Source organism: Ovis aries, chromosome 7 (genome assembly GCF_016772045.2).
Source record: "Ovis aries strain OAR_USU_Benz2616 breed Rambouillet chromosome 7, ARS-UI_Ramb_v3.0, whole genome shotgun sequence".
Classification (NCBI taxonomy): domain Eukaryota; kingdom Metazoa; phylum Chordata; class Mammalia; order Artiodactyla; family Bovidae; genus Ovis; species Ovis aries.
Genome location: NC_056060.1, coordinates 77,058,908 through 77,079,998, shown reverse-complemented (window position 1 = coordinate 77,079,998; position 21,091 = coordinate 77,058,908). Strand labels below are relative to the sequence as shown.

The following is a 21,091-nucleotide window of genomic DNA, read 5'->3' as shown; positions in this document are numbered from 1 at the left end:
ATGAAACATTAAAAATATTGAGAGCTTTTTTTTATGCCAGATACTTTAAGACTTTCTACAGTCCCACTTAGTCCTCACAATAACCTGTTGGGGTAAGTATGGTTATAATTATTATAGTTTTATAGACAAGAAAACCAAGGATCAAAAAGTTGAACTGATTTACTTAAAGTTATACAGATGGAACTGGTACAAGAGCCCAGATCACTTTCTTTGCTTGAAGTCCATAACTTTAACCATTTGTTCTACTGTCTCCAACACAGAAAGATACGCCTAAGAGTTGGTGATACAACATTGAGGAGATCAGTGAATATATTTAATCACAAGAAAAAGGAAAATATTTTAATGGTTAGATACAGTATAAAAAAAATAAAAAATAAAGACAGTCAACTAAGGGACTCCATAAATGATCATTAGAAAGGAACTGGCATTCTTAACAGCTCTGATAAACTGGGAAATGCTTTTAGCCGTTTCTTCAATGATGTCAGCCAATATAATATAACTGATATTAGTTTCTAAGCAATTCAGTTGCATTTTCATTTTGTGTTTTCTTAAATTGGGCTTTAGGGAGGCAAATGATTTTGCTTTTGAGCTTTATGCCATCCCAGGCAATTCTGAAGGCGTGAACTGCTGGTACCATCTGGGGCTTTGGAGCTCTGAAATATAGGACCTTCTAGGGATTTAGAGGTTTCCCTCACACTTGCTTTCTATGAAGCTCTTATTGATGTTTGAATTTAAAGCAAAAGAAAAAAACTGGGCCACTTTATCCCATGGTGGGAGTCTGCTTGTCTTCCTTGGACCTATAGATGTTTTCCACTAGAAAACATTTGGAAAACTTTAGACTAAGACTGTCTGCTATCTGGTATATGTAGAGGCCAAAAGAATTATGGCACAGTATCTTTATCAATCTCTACATATTTATTTGTGAGTAAGAATTTTCAAGTAACTACAGTATTTTCTCTGAAGTTTCACTCAAGATCGTGCCAGAAAATATACAGGTATAGGTTAATTGTTATCTGTGAATGAATTTTGACAACCAAGGGGGAGACAGATGTAACAGTCATTAGGTACTTGGGCTGAGCCAAAAATCTAGAAACAGAACACTAAAAACAAAGCAAAACAAGCCAGCAAACCCCCCAAAACCAATGTGAGTATGTTGATACTCAAGAAAACCAAAACACTTACCTCGGACAGCATAGCCATCTTTTACTGACGCTGGGAAAGGGGGTAGGTTGTCTTTCGCATATACATCTTGAGCAAGGACTCGCCCCATTCCATCTGTAAGAGAAAAAAAGGAAAATATGGATGTTGAGTGCAGTGGGTTAAACAGGTGGTCCTAAACAAGACGGACGTAAGTACTTGTCTGACAAGGCTTGTATAAGGGCTCAGTCAGATCTCCGGATTTCTATCCCAAGGAACAGGCGACAGAAGGAAGAGATGCCTCCTAGTGTTTGAAATGAAAGATTAGATCAGTCAATGAACAGTAACACTTGTAGGGGTTATTTGAATACGAGTAGCTACACAGTCAGAGAAGGCGATGGCACCCCACTCCAGTACTCTTGCCTGGAAAATCCCATGGATGGAGGAACCTAGTAGGCTGCAGTCCATGGGGTCGCTGAGGGTCGGACATGACTGAGTGACTTCACTTTCACTTTTCACTTTCATGCATTGGAGAAGGAAATGGCAGCCCACTCCAGTGTTCTCGCCTGGAGAATCCCAGGGACGGGGGAGCCTGGTGGGCTGCCGTCTATGGGGTCGCACAGAGTCGGACACAACTGAAGCGACTCAGTAGTAGTAGTAGTAGTAGTAGTATTAGCTACACAGTCATCAAAGATGTGTTCAAGTTGATGTGTCATAAACCCTTTAACAACTCAAAGATGATTTTCTTTAAAAAGCAAGTTCTTAAATAGTCATAGTCATTGACCCAGTGATTTCACTTCTAAGAAAATGGACGTCTTCCTGTATGTGTTTATTTAAGAGTTGCTTACATTAGTGAGAAATGGAAAGAAATAAAAAGATTAACAATACAGAAATTTAAACAGTGATGTATCCTTATGACAAAATGTTATACAATATTTGTATTTTATAAAGAATATTCACTGACACAAGAAAATTCTTATAATATGCATTTTAAAACATGTAGAACTATACATGTAAAGTATAATCTTAACTATGTTAAGATATATGTGTATAGATCAATATAAAAAGATGGGAAGGACATACATGAAAATAGAAAGTATTTGTTTACTGCAATATGTTAGAATTATGTATACTTTTATACCCTATCTATACTTTTCAGAAAGTTTCCAAATTTTCTACAATGATCACATGTAATTTTTATTTTTTTCTTTTAGAAGAGAAAAGTAAAGAAAGGAGCTTCCTTAGCATTCTATTTAACTTCAGCCAAAAATTTGACTTTATTAACTTAAAAAAGCAGTGACTAGAAGAAGAGCATCAGTAATGTATTGGGTGAAGTGGATATTCAAACCACTATTCATACAATCTGGATGACAAGCATCTTTGGTGAGCTCCCAGGAGTTTGATTTCATGCCAATAAGAATAAAAGTTTCAAGAGTCACAACCAATTACTTAAATCCTCTAGTGAGAATCTGCCCTTATTACTATCATTACTATTGCTATTCAAGAAGTAATATAATAATTAATAGGAGGTAGAGAAGGAAGAAGAAGAGGAGGAAAAAAAAATCAAACTTCACTCCAAAGACTATAGGTATATACAACTTGATTTACACATGTTTGTATAGGTTTAGAAAATGCTATTATTTCCAGAGCTGGATGGATGAGGTTTTTTGGGTCTGTCTTTTGTTTTTAGCTTTGTCATTCTTAGCTACTTTGGGTCCTCTGGTTTGTAGAACCCAGGACAAAGCAGTAAGTACAGACAGATTTTGAATTTTGTACTCTGATCCACAGTAATAGTGATATTGACCCTTTTTAAGGAAAGTGACACCTGAATTGGGAGAACTAGCTTAGGTACCTTCAGGAGGTTGAAACTATTCTGGAGCTATCCTGAGCTATGGACCATACTGTGTAAGCCAGGGAAGTGGTGGGACTAGAGGGCCTTGTTTGTATACACATATACAACATTAATTCCCAAATGAACCTGAAGCTATAAGGCAGCCTCTGATAGTGGACCGTATGGCATCTGCTTAGGGTCAAAATAAACTACTTGGGTTAGCTCCTTATCTGAAACTATTCTGTCCAGTGTGGTGAATGAAAATGGAAGTATGACACCAGTACAGATCCCAAGAGAATAACTTTTCTGGGATTTGAATAACTCAGTAATAGTATTTAATAATCAAAGACAGCACTAGGGCTGAGATCTAGTTTATCTGGTAAATGTTTATATAGCATTTTATAAATTACCAAGTAATATCACATATATAATTTCATTTAATTCTTAAAAAAATTTAGTAAAGCATTGTTATATTCATTTTAGAGGCGAATTAAGAGAAGTTTAAACAGGTAACCTACCCAAGATCACATATTTTACAGATGGCCAAGAAAGGACCTAAATTTAGATCTTAGAACTTCAATCATTAATACAATGGCAATAGCTACATACCCTTCACATACTGCTCTTCTTCTGTTCTAAAATTTAAAAAAGCTACAAGGTGAGTCCTCAAAAAATTAAAGATAGAATTACTATATAATCCAGCAATTTCACTTCTAGGTATATATTCAAAAGAAGTAGTAGTAGAAACTTGAACAGATATCTGTGTGCCTATTTTTATAGTGGCATTATTCACAATAGTCAAGAAGCGGAAGTAACCCAAGTACCCACTGACAGATGAAGGGGTAAACAAAATGTGGTACATACATATAGGAATATTATTCAGCCTTAAAAAAGAAGGAAATTCTTACATATGTTATCCATATACATATGGATGAAACTTGAAGGGACTATGAAATAAGTGAAAATAGCTGAAACAAGCCAGCCACAAAAGGCCAAACATTGTATGATTTCACTTTTTTGAGGTAATTAGAGTATTCAAAATTATAGTTATCAAAAAGTAGAATGGTGGTTGTTATGGGCTGGGAAAAGGGAAGAATAGGAAGTTATTTTTTAACGAGTATATAGTTCCAGTTTGGGGTGATGGAATAGTTTTGGAGATGGAAGGTAGTGACAGGTGTAAAACAATGTAAATGTATTTAGTGTCGCTGAACTGTACAGTTAAACATGATTAAAATGATAAGTCTTATGTGTTACCACCACCACAAAAAACTACAAAGAATGGCTACAGTTAGCACGTGTATTTTCCCTCCCTAGGTCCTTGCCAGTAGCTCAAGAGAAGTGATACAATCTCATCAAGACTCTTTTCACTTCTATATTCCAGGAAGAAAGAGGCTGAGCACTTAGTATGCTAGGTTCAAAAGCCTGTTGATACTGACAGTCTTAGCTACTGCAGCAGCTTAACATAACTAAGGTCTCATTGAGGGCCAATTTAGAGAAAAGTGTATCAGCTGACTTGATTTCTCCCTTTAATGCTTGAGTTATTCATATATCTTATTGTGCAATTCCATTCTGGATGGTTTCTAAGGTATAGGGTCTGAGTGAGTGAGTGAAATCACTCAGTTGTGTCCAACTCTTTGTGACCCCATGGACTATAGCCTACCAAGCTCCTCTGTCCATGGGATTTTCCAGGCGATAGTACTGGAGTGGATTGCCATTTCCTTCTCCAGGGGATCTTTCCACCCTAGGAATCGAACCTGGGTCTCCCGCATTGTAGATAGACGCTTTACCATCTGAGCCATAGGGTCTATTCAACCATAATTTGATGCAATTAGATTCTGGAAACTAAAGTAAAAATTCTGTTTCCAGTAATAATTGCCCCTCCTTACTCCCATTTTACCATACACATAAACACTAAAAAACAGCCTTCAAATCTGAGGAGAATCAAATAATGACAGATTGAGATGTACATATGACCAGGAATTAGTGTTTATTTAATTATTTATTGAAATATAGTTGCTGTAAATGTTATATCAATTACAAGCATAGAATATAGTGGTTTGCAGCTTTTAAAGATTATACTCCATTTATACTTACTATAAAATATTGGCTATATTCCCTGTGTTGTACAACATATGCTTGTAGCTTATTTTATACCTAATAGCTTCCTTAACCCTACCTATATTGCCCCTTCCTTCCTTCCTCTCCCCACTAGTAACCTCTAGCTTGTTCTCTACACCTGTGAGTCTGCTGCTTTTTTGTTATATTTACTGGTTTATTTTAGACTCCATATATAAATGATATCATACAGTATCTTTCTTTGTCTGACTTATTTCACTTAGCATATATAGTGTGTGTTAGTAGCTCCATTGTGTCCAACTCTTTGCATAGACTGTAGCCTCCCAGGCTCCTCTGCCTATGAAATTCTCCAGGCAAGAATACTGGAGTGAGTAGCCATTCCCTTCTCCATGGGATCTTCCTGACCCACGGGTCGAACTGGGGTCTCCTGAATTGTAGGCTGATTCTTTACTGCCTGAGCCACTGGGAAAGCCCCTTCACTTAGCATAATATCCTCTAAGTCCATCCACATTGCTGCAAAAGGCAAAACTTCATAATTTTTTTTATGGATGAGTAGCAGTCCATTGTGTGTGTGTGTAATGTCTTTATCCATTCATCTGCTGATGGACACTTAGATTGGTTCCATATTTTGGCAATTATAAATAATGTTGCCATGAACACTGGGGTGCATGTATCTTTTTTCATTACTGTTTTTGCTTTTTTGGATACATACCCAGGAGTGGAATTGCTGGTTTATATGGTAGTCCTATTTTTAGTTTTCTGTGAAACTTTCATATTGCTTTCTGCAGTGCCTGTACCAATTTATATTCTCACCAACAGTGTAGGTGGAGGTTCCCTGTTCTCTACATGCTATAACTGAGTTATTTAAATGCCACAATCTACCCAAGATTCACTAGGCTACAAAATAATACAAGATCCTATTTTAAGAATTCTGTAGCACTAGCGTAAGGCTTGCCCAGTATAATTTGGAAAATGTTTATACTGAGATTGAGCTTTATTTCTGACAAGTGTCTAGTTTCTGATACAAAGAATGATCTGCTGCACCTTAAACACGGGGGGCTTTTTCTTATTTCTATGCCTTTGCAAATAATGTTGCCTTGGACAGGAATATTTTTTTCCTTCTCCTTTCCTGTGCGTAGTGAATCTTAGGTATCCCCTAAGTTTCAGCTCAGATATCATGTCTTTCGTCTTCTGCCTCTAAACAAGAAAAAAAAGTTCACTGACTGATTTATTTATTCATTCGTCATCAAACACTGGGAACCTACTATATGCTAGACACCGCGGACAAAAATACTAGTAAGACCTGGCTGATTTCCTCAAGGAATTCATATGTAACAGTATATGTGAGAAAGGGGAATATGGAAAAATAAAAATATGACTACAAGATAGTACAGTATGGGCAGTGACAATATATCATCAGGGTAATATGGGAGGTATACAGAAAAAAATCAGCTCAGATCATGAGCTCCTTACTGCAAAATTCAGGCTTAAATTGAAGAAAGTAGGGAAAACTACTAGCCATTCAGGTATGACCTAAAACAAATCCCTTATGATCGGAGGTGACTGGACAGAGTGGATGGAGGTCCATAGCAATACACAGGAGGCAGTGACTGAAACCATCCCAAAGGAAAAGAAATGCAAGAAGGCAAGTGGCTATCTGAGGGGGCTTTGCCAATAGCTGAGGAAGGAAGAGAAGACAAAGGAGAAAGGGAAAGATACACCCAGCTGAATGCAGAGTTTCAGAGAATAGCAAAGGAGAGATAAGAAGGCCTTCTCAAATGAACAATGCAAAGAAATAGAAGAAAACAATAAAATGGGTAAGATTAGAGATTTCTTCAAGAAAGTTGGAGATATCAAGGGAACATTTCATGCAAGGATGGACATGATAGAGGACAGAAATCATAAAGATATAACAGAAGCAGAAGAGACTAAGATGAGATGGCAAGAATACACAAAAGAACCAAAGCTATGGCAAACCTAGACAGAGTATTAAAAAGCAGAGACATCACTTTGCCAACAAAGGCCCATATAGTCAAACCTATGGCTTTTCCAGTAGTTATGTATAGATTTGAGAGTTGGTCTGTTAAGAAGGCTGAGCGCCAAAGAATTGATGCTTTCAAATTGTGGTGCTCAAGAAAACTCTTGAAAGTGCCTTGGACAGCAAAGAGATCAAACCCCTCATTCTTAAAGGAAATTAACCCTGAATATTCACGGGAAGGATTGTTGCTGAAGCTCCAATACTTTAGCCACCTGATGTGAAGAGTCAACTCACTGGGAAAGACCCTGATGCTGGGAAAGATTAAAGACAAAAGAAGAGGGCAGCAGAGGATGAGACGGTTGGATTGCATTACCAACTCAAAAGACATGAATGTGAGCAAACTCTGGGAGATAGTGGAGGACAGAGGAGCCTGTTATGCTACAGTCCATGAGGCTGCAGAATTTGACATGACTTAAGTGACAACAATAGGAAAGAAACCCACCTAATCAACAATCTGTGGAACATCAAGAAAATCTTCCTAGATGAGATGATACCTACACTGAGTTTTAAAGTTTTAAGTACAAACGAAGTAGGAGAAGAGTGGGGGGCATTTTCGACAACAGAAGCAGGATCAAGGGAATTTAAACTTAATCTTATGAAAATGGGAATCCAATGAAGGATTTTAAGCAAAATAACGACTTCAAGTTAACCTCCCAGCAGCATTTAAATCTCTTCAGAGATAATGGAACTTTTAAGGAATAGCACTTTTTAATAGAACTTTTTAAGTGCCTAGTGACAAGATATAGAATGGTTTGGAGGGATTATACACAGTCTTCATATTTTTCAAACATTTGTATCCATCTGTTATGGTACACTTTCCACATGACATTAGGTTGTTTGTGAAGCTATTATGTCTTGACTTCTTAAGTTGTTAATTCCTTGTTTTCACAGCATAACTCACCTATCATTGTCTCCCCCGTACCAAGCACAGTGCTTGGTACTTAAAAGGCACTCAGAAAGTGTTTGCTGAATGACTGAGTCAATGAATGAGTACATTAATGATTAGGACTAAGGAGGGAAATGTTGGATAAATAGAGAAGAGAGTCATATCAATCAAATATTAATACAAACAACTTCACCCAAAGAATACATATAATACAGAAGGACATCTTGCTAACTTTTACTTTCATTATTCCCCATTTAGACTCCTTTAAGCAAATCTTTTTGTATAATGGATGCTTACCTCCATGATTACAGCAATGACTTCCCTAAACCTGGACATTTTCCTTTTGCTATCAGTAAATGTCCATCATCTATTTCAAGACATCATTAAAGATATAGGTTCTCCTTGATGCCCCTCTGAATACAACTCTGTATATTCAGTTAGTAGTATATCAGCAAGTACTTGCAGAGTTGTGTGTAAGAGTTCTCAAGGTGATGAGTGTGAGAAGTGTGCATTTGGTTTCTTAAGTTTCTGAAGACACAGAACTGTATTTTTTCTTTCCTTTATGTCTAATCAAAACAATAAATACAGGTTATATTCAAAATAACTTTTAGTAGCCTAGACTTCCAGGAATCTTTGCTATTATTTAAATTCTGTTCTTCTTAAAAGGGAAGGATAAATCCAAGAGAAATGAAAACATGTGCTGTGTTTAGTTGCTCAGTTGTGTACAACTCTTTGCGACCCCATGGCCTGTAGCTTGCTGGGCTCCTCTGTCCGTGGGGATTCTCCAGGTAAGAATACTGGAGTGGGTTGCCATGCCCTCCTCCAGGGGATCTTCCCAACCCAGGGATCAAACCCAGGTCTCCCGCATTGCAGGAGGATTCATTACCATATGAGCCACCAGGAAACCCCATGAATACTGGAGTGGGTAGCCAATCCCTTCTCCAGGGGATCTTCTTGACCCAGGAACTGAACCAGAGTCAATTGAAGGCAGATTCTTTACCAGCTGAGCTACCAGGGAAGCCCAATGAAAACATATGTCCAGGCAAAAACTTGTAAACAAATATTAATTGCACATTATTCATTAATACTCAAAAGATGGAAACAATCCAACAGTCCATCCCTTGATTAATGGATAAATAAAAGTGATGTATATTGGATTAGCCAAAAAGTTCATTCAGAAAAACCCAGGAAAGTGAGTGTTATAATTCCAGTCCAAGTCCAAAGGCCTGCAAACCAAGGGGATTAATGGATAAAAACCCCATACATACAATGAAATATTTGGCCACAAGAAGGAGTGAGGTACTAATGGAAACCATAAAGCATTGCTGAAAGAAATTATAAAGAAGATACAAATAAATGGAAAGACATTCTTTGTTCAGGAATTTAAAGACATAATATTCTTAGAGCCCATGCTACCTAAAGTCACTTATAGATTCAATGTAATCTCATTAAAATGCAAACAGCATTTTTTTCAAATATAGAAAAATTCATCCTAAAATTCATATGTAATTCCAAAAGAATATGTCCAGATGAGATTAGTATTTGAATTGGTGAAATAAATAAAATATATCACCCTCCCCATGTGGGGGTGGCATCATTCTATCCACTGGGCATTTGAGTAGAACAAAAGATGGAGAAAAAAATGGTCCCTTTTGCTTCCTGCCTGCCTTTTGACTTGGGATGTTGCCCTTGGATGGGGTTTATCCATTAACTCCCCTGGTTTGCAGGCCTTTGGACATGGAATGGAATTATAACACCAACTTTCCTAGGTCTCCAGCTTGCAGATGGCAAATCATGGGACTTCTTAGCCTCCATAATCATGTGACTCAATTCCTCATAATAAATCTCTTCCTATATATATTCTATTGGTTCTGTTTCTCTGGAGAGCTCTGTCTAATACAAATGGAACAGAATAGAGAGCACAGAAATAAACACTCATGTATATGGTCAAATGACTTTTGACAAGGGTGTCAAGACCACTCAATGGGGAAAGGATAGTTTTAAAAAAATGATGTTGGGAAAACTGGATAGCTACATTTGAAAGAAGGAAGCTGGACTCTTATCTTCCACCATATACAAAACTTAACTCAAAAAGGATTGAAGATGTAAAACCTGTAACTATAAGTGAGGTTTGGGAGGCTTCCTGGTTTGGAAGGATTCCACATGCTGTTGGGCAACTAAGGCCTTGTACCACAACTACTGAGCCCACGTGCTGCAAATACTGAAGCCCATGTACCTAGAGCCTGTGTTCTGCAACAAAAGAAGCTATCACAATGAGAAGCCCAAGCATTGCAATGAAGAGGAGCACCCACTTGCTGCAACTAGAGAAAGCCCATGCAAAGCGACGAAGATCTAGAGCAGCCAAAAATAAATAAATAAATAGTAAGAAAAGGAATTGTACACCATGATCACGTGGCATTTACCCCAGGGATGCAAGGATTTTTCACTATCTGCATATCAATGTGATACATCACATTAAGATATTGAAAAATAAAAACTATATGATCCTCTCAATAGATGCAGAAAAAAGCTTTTGATATATTTTACCATCCATTTATAATAAAAACTCTCCAGAAAGTGAGCATACCTCAACATGATAAAGGCCATCAATGACAATCCCATAGCTAACATCATATTCAATGGTGAAAAGTTGAAAGCATTTTCTCTACAATCAGGAATAAGACAAAGATGACCATTTTGGCTAGTTTTATTCAACATAGCTTTGGAAGTCCGAGCTATAGTACTCAGAAAAAAGAGAGAGAAGGAATCCAAATTGGGAAAAAAGTAAAACTGTCATTGTTTGCAGATGACATGATCCTATACATAGGAAATCTGAAAGATGTTTCTAGCAAATGATTAGAGTTCATCAGTACATTCAGTATAGCTGCTGGATACAAAATTAATAAACAGATTTTTTTTTGCATTTCTATATGCTAACAGTACAAGATCAGAAAGAGAAATTAAGGAAACAATCTCATTTATCACTACATCAAAAAGAACAACAATAACATAAAATACCAAGGAATAAACCTACCTAAGCAGGCAAGAGACCTATACTCTGAAAACTGTAAGATGCTTAAGAAAGAAATTAAAGATGATACAAACAAATGGAAGATATTAATATATGTATTCTTGGACTGGAAGAATCAATATTGTTAAAATCATCATACTACCCAAGCAATCTATGGATTCAATGCAATCTCTATCAAATTAACCAATGACATTTTTCACACAACTAGAACAAAAAATTTTAAAATTTGTATGTAAACACAAAAGACTCTGAATAGTCAAAACAATCTTGAGAAAGAATGAAGCTAAAAGTTCAATCTACAATCCCTTACTTCAGACTATACTACAAACTGGCAATAATCAAAACAGTATGGTACTGGCACAAAAACAGACTTATAGACCAATGGAATAGGATAGAAAGCCCCCAAACCCATGTACTTATGGTCTATTAATCTACCACACAGTAGACAAGGATATATAATGGAGAAAAGACAGTCTCTTCAATAAGTGGTGTAGGGAAAACTAGGCAGCCACATGTAAAATAACGAAATTAGAACATTCTCTAACACCATATACATATACAAAAATTGGAGAAGGAACTGGCAACCCACTCTAGTATTCTTGCCTGAAGAATCCCATGAACAGAGGAGCCTGCAGGATTAGAGTCCATTGGGTCACAAAGAGTTAGACATGACTGAGTGACTAGCACACATATACAAAAATAAATTCAAAATAGATAAAAGACCTAAATGTAAGAATGGATATCATAAAACTCCTAGAGGAAAACATAGGCAGAACACTCTTTGTCGTAGGTCACAATATTGGGGAGGGGGTCTGTCTTCTAGAGTAATGGAAATAAAAAGAAAAATAAACAAATGGGACCTAATATTTAAAGGCTTTTGCACAGCAAAGGTAAATCATAAACAAAACAAAAAGTCAACTTATGGACTGGGAGGAAATGTTTGCAAACAATGCTACTGACAAGGGATTAGTTTCCAAAACAAACAAACGGCTCATACAGCTTTAATATATATGAACTGAACAACTCAATTAAAAAGTGGGAAGAAGACCTAAATACACATTTCTTCAAAGAAGACATACAAATGGGCAACAGGCACTTGAAATGATGCTCAGAATCACTAATTATTAGAGAAATGAATAGCAAAACTACAATGAGGCATCACCTCACACCAGTCAGAATGGCCACCATTAAAAATCTACAAATAATAAATACTGTAAAGAATGTGGAGAGAAAGGAACCCTCCTACACTGTTGGTGGAAATGTAAATTGGTGTAGCCACTGTGGAGAACAGTACAGAGGTTCCTTAAAAAGCTAAAATAAGAGTTATCATATAATCCTGCAATTCCACTCCTGGGCATATATCCACATAAAACTAATTTGAAAAGACATGCACCCTAATGTTCATAGTCAAGACATGGAAGCAATCTAAATGCTCATCCACAGATAAATGGATAAAGAAATAGTGTGTGTGTGTGTATGTATGTGTGTGTGTATGTGTGTGTGTGTATGTGTGTGTGTGTGTATATATATATATATAAAGTAGAACAGCATGTATATGTATATATATATACATCTATATGTATTTATATATAAATATATATATATAAAGTGGAACAGTACTCAGCCTTAAAAAAGAATGAGATGATGCCATTTGCATCATTTGCAACATGAATGGACCTAGAGATTATCACCTTAAGTGAAGTGCATCATTCAGAGAAAGAGATATATCTCTGAGATATATAACATCACTTATAAAGATATTGCTCTAAAATGATACAAATGAAATTATTTACAAAACAGAAATAAACTCAAAGACATAGAAAACAAATATATGATTACCTAAGAGGATAGCTAGCCAGGGGAGAGATAAATTAGGAGTTTGGGATTGATATATATACACTACTATATATAAAATCGGTAATCAACAAAGAGTTACTATATAGCTCAGAAAATGATACTCAATATCTTGTAATAAGCTAGAACGGAAAAGAATCTGAAGAAGAACGCACACATATATCTGAATATATATGTATACATATAAAGAATCACTGTACTGTGCACTTGAGACTAACAGAACATTGCATATTAACTAAAAGTAAAAAAATTTTAAAACTCGGAAAGGATTTGAATAGATATTTCTCCAAAGATGATGTATGAACTTCTAATATGCATATGAAAAGATGCTCAACACCACTAATTATCAGAAAAATGCAAATCAAAACTATAATGAGATATCACCTCACACCCATTAATTGGTTACTATCAAAAAATCAAGTGGTGATGAGAATGTAGAAAAACTGGAATTCTTACATAGTCTTGGTAGGACTGTAGAATAGTGCAACCAGTATGGAAAAGAGAAAAAATTTCCTCAGAAAATTAAAAATAGAAGTACCATATAATCCATCAATCTTACTTCTGAGTATATATCCAAAAGAACTGAAAGCAGGGTCTTGAAGAGATATGTGCACATCCATGTTCACAGTAGTGCTATTCATAATAGTCAAGAATGGAAGTGTTCCAAATGTCCATCAACAGATGAATGGATTAACAAATGTGGTGTATATATCTAAATACTATCACATGGCACAACATGGACAGACCTTGAGGACATTAAGCTTAAGTGAAATAAGCCAGCCATAAAAAGACAAATACTGCTGACTCAACTTATATACCATATCTAAAGTAGTCAAATTCTTAGAAATAGAAAGTAAAATGGTGGTTACCAGGGGCTGGGATGAGGAGGAAAAAGGGAATTCTTTAATGGGTAAAGAGTTTCAGATATCCTGAATGAGAAAATTTTGGAGATATGTTTCACAACAATGTGAAGGTACTTAGTGCCACTTAACTGCAATGATAATCTGTTAATTTAATTAACTTAGTGATGTTAAGATGATAAATTTTGTTTTTTACTACAATAGTTTTTAAAGAAGGAATGAGATACGGATACATGTTACAACATGGATAAACTTTGAAAATGTGATGCTAGGTAGAAAACACCAGTAATAAAAGACCACATTTTATACAATCCCATTATGTGAAATGTTCAGAATAGGTAAACCTATAGAGATAGAAGTAGTTTAGTGGTTGCTTAAAACTGGAGAGTGGACTAGGGGGATAGGAGGAGGATGATAGCTAAAGACGGTCGAGATTCTTTTTGAAGTGATAATATGTTCTAAAACTGACATGGTGATGGCTATACATATCTGTGAATAAACTAAAAACCTTTGAACTATATAATTTGTGGGTGAATTATATGGTATATGAATTGTATTTCAATAAAGACGTTATTTTTTAAAGGGCAAGAATAAGAAATTTTTAAAAGAAGAATATTTCTCTCATTTTAACATATATAATTATATCAGAAGAGTCAAGAAAAGTCATATTTGAAGTACACATATACCATCTGATCTTTATAGATCTTTGAAATATCTTGGAAAGAAAAATTAAACATTTCCTCTGGAAAGAAAGAACAGCTTCATGCTTAAGGTTATCAGCATAAATCTAATAACAGAAAATCGGCCAATTTTTATTTTGTACTCATACTAAATATAAGGAATTCTATCTTTAAGGTAAATTAGATCTCTATTAGATTAGTTCCGCTTTTGGAGTTGATATCAAGTTAACTTACCAGTAGCATTTAAGTCTCTTTAAAGAGAAAAACATGTATTACCCCAAGTTTCTTTTTTCCCGAAAGGCCTAAGGCAAGGGAAAGGATCTGACGAGAAATATGCCGTTGATTGGAAAATGGTAAGGGCTTCCAGTTAGCAGCAAATATAAGAGAACTGAAGGATAAATGTAAATATACACCAGCAAGTATATCAATATATATCAGGAGGATTCACAGATCAGGCAATGACTAGCTCTTCTAAGCAGTCAATATTAGATTTCATTCAATGTCTCACCAGATGATCGATTTGGGAACTTATAGAGTATGTAGTAGTGCTGCAAAATACTTTATTACTTGGAGGTGTCTCTTCGTTACATTTAAATACTGTCATGGATCTTAAACCATCTCTTCTCTTTGCCCATAGGTGGAGCCGAAGTACTACTGTTGAATAAACGTTGGGCATGTGGTTTCAGAAAAGCAGCAGGCAGCAGTAGACTAGATATTAGGTTAGGCACTCAGGAAGACCCCTTGTGTGTGGGGGAGTTATTTTTACAGTTACACAATTGAGTAAAATTAACTCACTTAGAAAAAAAATCAGACCTATAACGCTGGCTAAATCATCCCTATGTCACAAACAGGTAGACTAATCTTCCTATTTCATACCTTCTTCTATGAATATTATTATATATTTTCACATACATATTTTTCTCTTTTAAAAAGTATTATAAATATATCTCATTTTAGGTCAGAAACAGGGAGAAGTACATCTGTTGTGGTCACTATTCTAGGAAGGATACTTCACTGCCTTAAACTGAGTTCAGTAAAACTTAAAGATTCCATCTCTAGAACTGCTTAAGTCTTTTGTGGAAATACAAAGAACTCAGGTCAGAAATGCCAAAGTCTTTGGTTATAAAGTCTTACAAAAAAAAAAAACACCCTAGAGCTTGTAAAATAATGCTCCTAAGAAAGCAGAAGCCTTTTTATTCAAACCTTAGTTTTTTTCACTGTTAACTGAAAGACATTGGGGATAACAGGGAATTCTAGAATATTTTAATCTGCTTTATAGCAGCTAGTACTGCACCAAGTATGAATTTATAATGTATTCACATCATGTATTTTATAAGCAAAGATGAATCATAAATGGTAGTGTGACAAATATTATCTCCATTGGTATTTCTCTTACAAGAAACCAAAGGAAGGTATGTTTAATTAGTAGAGCACTTGTTTCTTAAAGGTCTTGCTTGCAGATAGGAGTTAAAAATGGTAGATATAATAAAGGACAGCTCAGAGACAGAAGAAAATTCACCTGTAGTCAAAATACATTAAAACGAACAGTAAACTTTGCATATTTATGGACTTCTAGGTTCTTATTTTAGAAGGATAATTTTCATACTGATTTGAGACATACTCTGCTGTAATTAAAAATTATAAGACGCTTAATTCCTTGGAAGAAAAGTTATGACCAACCTAGACAGCATATTAAAAAGCAGAGACATTACTTTGCCAACAAAGGTCTGTCTAGTCAAGGCTGTGGTTTTTCCAGTAGTCATGTATGGATGTGAGAGTTGGACTATAAAGAGAGCTGAGCACCAAAGAATTGATGCTTTTGAAGTGTGGTGTTGGAGAAGACTCTTGAGAGTCCCTTGGACTGCAAGGAGATACAACCAGTCCATCCTAAAGGAAATCAGTCCTGAATATTCCCTGAAGGACTGATGTTGTAGCTGAAACTCCAATACTTTGGCCATCTGATGCTAAGAACTGACTCATTTGAAAAGAACCTGATGCTGGGAAAGATTGAAGGCAGGAGGAGAAGGGGACGACAGAGGATGAGATGGTTGGGTGGCATCATTGACTCAATGGACATGAGTTTGAGTAAACTCTGGGAGTTGGTGATAGACAGGGAGGCTTGGCAAGCTGCAGTCCATGGGCTCGCAAAGAGTTGGACATGACTGAGTGAACTGAACTGAACTGCTGTAATGGAATGAACAGAGGACTAGGGGTAAAGAATCTTAGGTTCTAGCTGTTTTTAATCATAGCAAATTTTCTAAGAACATCATTAACCTCTTTGGAATGCATGTAAGAATTAAAGATTTTAAAATTTAAAAAATAAAAAACTAAAATTAAAAAAAAATAAAGTAAGAAAGACTACTTGATCTCCAAATCACTTTCTTTTTGTAAAATTATAAGTATTTCATATATTATACTGTTAACATTCCTTCACAGATTTACCCTCTGTATATGACCTTGGGAGCATCACTTCCAAGCACTTCTGTATACATGATTTATTCTTAGTTTTCTGGGATTCTTGCTGAACCTTCACAGGGATATAATAAGTAATTTTAGAGATCTCACAGTGGCAAATGGCTTCAAAGATTCATTGATTCTGGATCTCTCTTAGGAAATGTGCACATCTCTCTACAGGCTTCTGTAATTGTAGGTGTAAGTGTATTTGCAGAGGCAAAATATTTGGAATCCCCATCTGCATACTTTTCCTATTTAGTGATTGATAGATGGATAGTTAGAGGTGCATTCAGCTGAAATCAGAATGAACTAAGAAGGTTTGTTCATTAAAATGCAAACATCCCTGGAAAAGATAACAGCTACAGTGAGAATGAGTTTCTAATCTTTTTCCGGGGAGAAATCTCTTATCTTCAGTAAGAGAATTATAGGCCATATCTGACTCACAATTCAATTTATAGTGATTCACATTTAGATCACTCAACTTTTTATACCCATGTTGTTTATTAGAGTATTTATAACAGAGGATGATCAAATATGCCAGTCATTTCTATTATAAAACACATGAACAAAGTGCTATGCGGATGTGGAGGAAGAAAACTTAACTCAGCTGGTGAAATGGAGGAGTGGACACCAGGAATGCCTTCATGGAGGAGAGCTTCTTAAAGTTTACTCTTAAAAAACATGTACTGGGAAATTGGGGAGATGTCGGCCAAAGGGTACAAACTTTCAATTATAAGATGAATAAGATCTGGGGATCTAACATAAAGCATGGTGACTATAGTTAATAATGCTGCATTGTATACCTGAAATTTGCTCAAAGAGTAAATCTTAAGCATTCTTACCATACACACTCATACACAGTCAGTAACTATAAAGTGATGAATGTATTGATCAGCTTGACTGTGGTAATTATTTCACAACGTCTATGTATATTCCCTAAAGATATATACTTTTAACTTACTAATTATGCCTCAATAAAGTCAGACCAAAAAAAAAAAAAAAAGAGTACACAGTGACTGAGCAGAGAAATAGGATAAAATTGTTCTAGAGACAATGGCTTAGAGATAAGAGCATAAGAGGTAAGGAATAGCACGGCAAGTTTAGGGGAAAGCAAGTTCTGATGAGAAGGAACTGAAAAAGTAGGAAGAAATCAGATTACAAAGGGCCTTATATGACATATCAAGGAGTTCTGAATTTAATCTGGAGTTGTGCGGACTACTACTGAAGAACTATATGCAGGAATGTTAGTTAATATCAAACTCGCCATTTGAACAGATTACTTTGGATCAAATTGGAAAATGGATGGGAAGATGCTAATTGGGGAAGTGAAGGCTGTTACAGTAATCCGGAAAGATAAGACTTAAATTAAAACTAGGGAAGTGGGAATGGCAAATAAAGGGTAGATTCAAGAGGATATAGAGGGGAAGGTCGGTGAGTTGGTGTGGAGTTCGTCTCCGCACGCGTGACCGCGCTGGGATGGATTCCTCCTCGTCTTCCTCCGCGGCCGGTTTGGGCTCGGCAGACCCGCAGCTGCAGCATTTCATTGAGGTGGAGACTCAGAGGCAGCGCTTCCAGCAGCTGGTGCACCGGATGACGGAACTTTGTTGGGAAAAGTGCATGGATAAGCCTGGGCCAAAGTTGGACAGTCGGGCTGAGGCCTGTTTTGTGAACTGCGTTGAGCGCTTCATTGACACAAGCCAATTCATCTTGAATCGACTGGAACAGACGCAGAAATCCAAGCCAGTCTTCTCAGAAAGCCTTTCTGATTGACCTCAGCATTACCTCTTTGGAAAAGGAAGGTAGTTCAAGAGATGAAGAGCAGTTGATGGGATAGTTGAAGAAAAGGCTATGGGGGAGTTGGCCCCCACCTTTGTCTCTCTTGGGACATCCTGTCATCTGAGAATGAACAAAGACCAATTTTTGATGTGGGGGATTTGAGGGTCAGATGTATTTGGGGTTGTGTTTTTTTAATGCTAACCTTGTGAAACAATTGACAGATGAATGAAAAACTCTACTAGATGCATATTACTGTTTGTGGGATGATGCTTTTCTTGTAGTCCCATTAACTGCTTCCTATAATTTTAATAGTGGAATTGCTCTATAATTTGATACTGGGACCAGATAGGTAATAATCTGTTATTTGTGTGGATTCATTTCAGATTTTGGGGGAGTTCAGTATACATCTTTGTGTCTTTCAGAAATGGCAGCAGTAGGAGAAGAGTAATTTGGTACTCAACTGTAGGCCTCCTTATCTAGTGTTTAATTATCAGTGCTGGAAAAAATATATTTCAACTTTCTAGATTCTCTGCCTCCCTTATACCATGATTCACTTAAATATCTATATGACACATGATCTCGAGCTAGTAGAGGTTGCCTGAGAGTCTAGAGGCCTTTAGTTAAAGGAATCTAGCCAGTGAACATAATTTTCATACTAAACTGCCACAAGGAAGAAGTTAACTTACCCTGTGTATCAGGGTTCAAAAAGATTTAACGATGTGCCTCAATGAAAAAAATTAAGATTTGGGCCAGTCAGAAACTAACAGCAGTATCAGGTTGAGGTGCATGCCTAATGTAAATCAGTGTAGTTTCCATTTACTGCGTCTTTTAATGACTGAAATAAAAGCTACAAGATTCAAAAAAAAAAAAAAAAAAGAGGATATAGAGGAAATGAGTATTGTAGCGGTAAAGAAAATAAGTTTATCTTCTTCTTGGATAGACATTTCTCCAAAGAAGACATACAGATGGCTAACAAACACATGAAAAGATGCTCAACATCACTCATTATCAGAGAAACACAAATCAAAACCACAATGAGGTACCATTTCACACCAGTCAGAATGGCTGTGATCCAAAAGTCTACAAGCAATAAATGCTGGAGAGGGTGTGGAGAAAAAGGAACCCTCTTACACTGTTGGTGGGAATGCAAACTAGTACAGCCACTATGGAGAACAGTGTGGAGAGTCCTTAAAAAACTGGAAATACAACTGCCTTATGACCCAGCAATCCCACTGCTGGGCATATACACCGAGGAAACCAGAACTGAAAGAGACACGTGTACCCCAATGTTCATCGCAGCACTGTTTATAATAGCCAGGACATGGAAGCAACCTAGATGTCCGTCAGCAGATGAACAGATAAGAAAGCTGTGGTACATATACACAGTGGAGTATTACTCAGCCGTTAAAAAGAATACATTTGAATCAGTTCTAATGAGGTGGATGAAACTGGAGCCTATTATACAGAGTGAAGTAAGCCAGAAAGAAAAACACCAATACAGTATACTAACACATATATATGGAATTTAGAAAGATGGTAATGATAACCCTGTATGTGAGACAGCAAAAGAGACACAATGTATAGAACAGACTTTTGGACACTGTGGGAGAGGGAGAGGGTGGGATGATATGGGAGAATGGCATTGAAACATGTATGATATCATGTAAGAAATGAATCGCCAGTCTAGGTTCAATGCAGGATACAGGATGCTTGGGGCTGGTGCACTGGGATGACCGAGAGGGATGGTATGGGCAGGGAGGTGGGAGGGGGTTCAGGATTGAGAACTTATGTACACCCATGGCAGATTCATGTTGATGTATGGCAAAACCAATATAGTATTGCAAAGTAAAATAAAGTAAAATAAAAAAAAAGAAAATAAGTTTAGTAACAATGATGTTAAATTCAGTAGCAGCAGGTATACATCTATTGTATGAGTTTGGAACTCAGGCAAGGTCTGGGTAAAGATATAGATTTAGCAATCACTTAATAGGTGATGTTTGAAACAACTGGTATATGTGAGGTTATCTGAAATAATGTGTAAGATTTGAAAAGGGCCAGAGACAAGCTGAAAAGAAAGTTCATATTCAAGGAATTGACAAAGGAAGGCAAGCTTACGAAAAAACCAGTATAGGAAACAAGTGCCACATTGTTTATCTGTCTCTCTCCTGTACTACACAGTGAGAACGATAGAGTGGGGTTTTATTTTATTCATCTTTGCATACCTGGACTTAACACAGGGCCTGGTATTTAGCAGATTTTTAATAGATACTTGTTGAATAAATTATATTTCTATATATGGTATTGTTTTCTATACACCTAACTAAAGTGCCTAGGAGGATTAATTATAATGCTCTTTTGCATTAAAAACCAAGTGTGATCCAGCTCAAAGGTTGAATGCAAGCCTAACTATTATTTCTCATCATCATGGGTGGAAACACTTGACAAGAGTTAACCATGCATGAAGAGTT

General features: G+C 36.4%; 2 protein-coding genes across 20 annotated transcripts in view; one reads left to right on the top strand and one right to left on the bottom strand.

Moving 5' to 3' along the window:
• The window catches only part of GPHN (gephyrin), a 563,152-nt gene that overhangs the window by 89,146 nt on the left and 452,915 nt on the right, over positions 1-21,091 (bottom strand). For all 19 annotated transcript variants that reach the window (XM_060418186.1, XM_060418187.1, XM_060418188.1 and 16 more), the window contains one exon: positions 1,183-1,275. In XM_060418186.1, coding sequence (XP_060274169.1) covers positions 1,183-1,275 — 93 coding nt within the window. The remainder of the gene's footprint in view (positions 1-1,182; positions 1,276-21,091) is intronic.
• On the top strand, positions 18,269-18,740 carry LOC101112651 (mitochondrial import inner membrane translocase subunit Tim8 A-like). The gene has a single exon (XM_042252639.2). It carries the CDS (start codon positions 18,324-18,326, stop codon positions 18,615-18,617), a length of 294 nt encoding a protein of 97 aa, XP_042108573.1. The 5' UTR covers positions 18,269-18,323; the 3' UTR covers positions 18,618-18,740.

Bases quoted from the DNA above. Each gene is read 5' to 3' on its own strand.
- LOC101112651 (XM_042252639.2), top strand. From the start codon at position 18,324: ATGGATTCCTCCTCGTCTTCCTCCGCGGCCGGTTTGGGCTCGGCAGAC.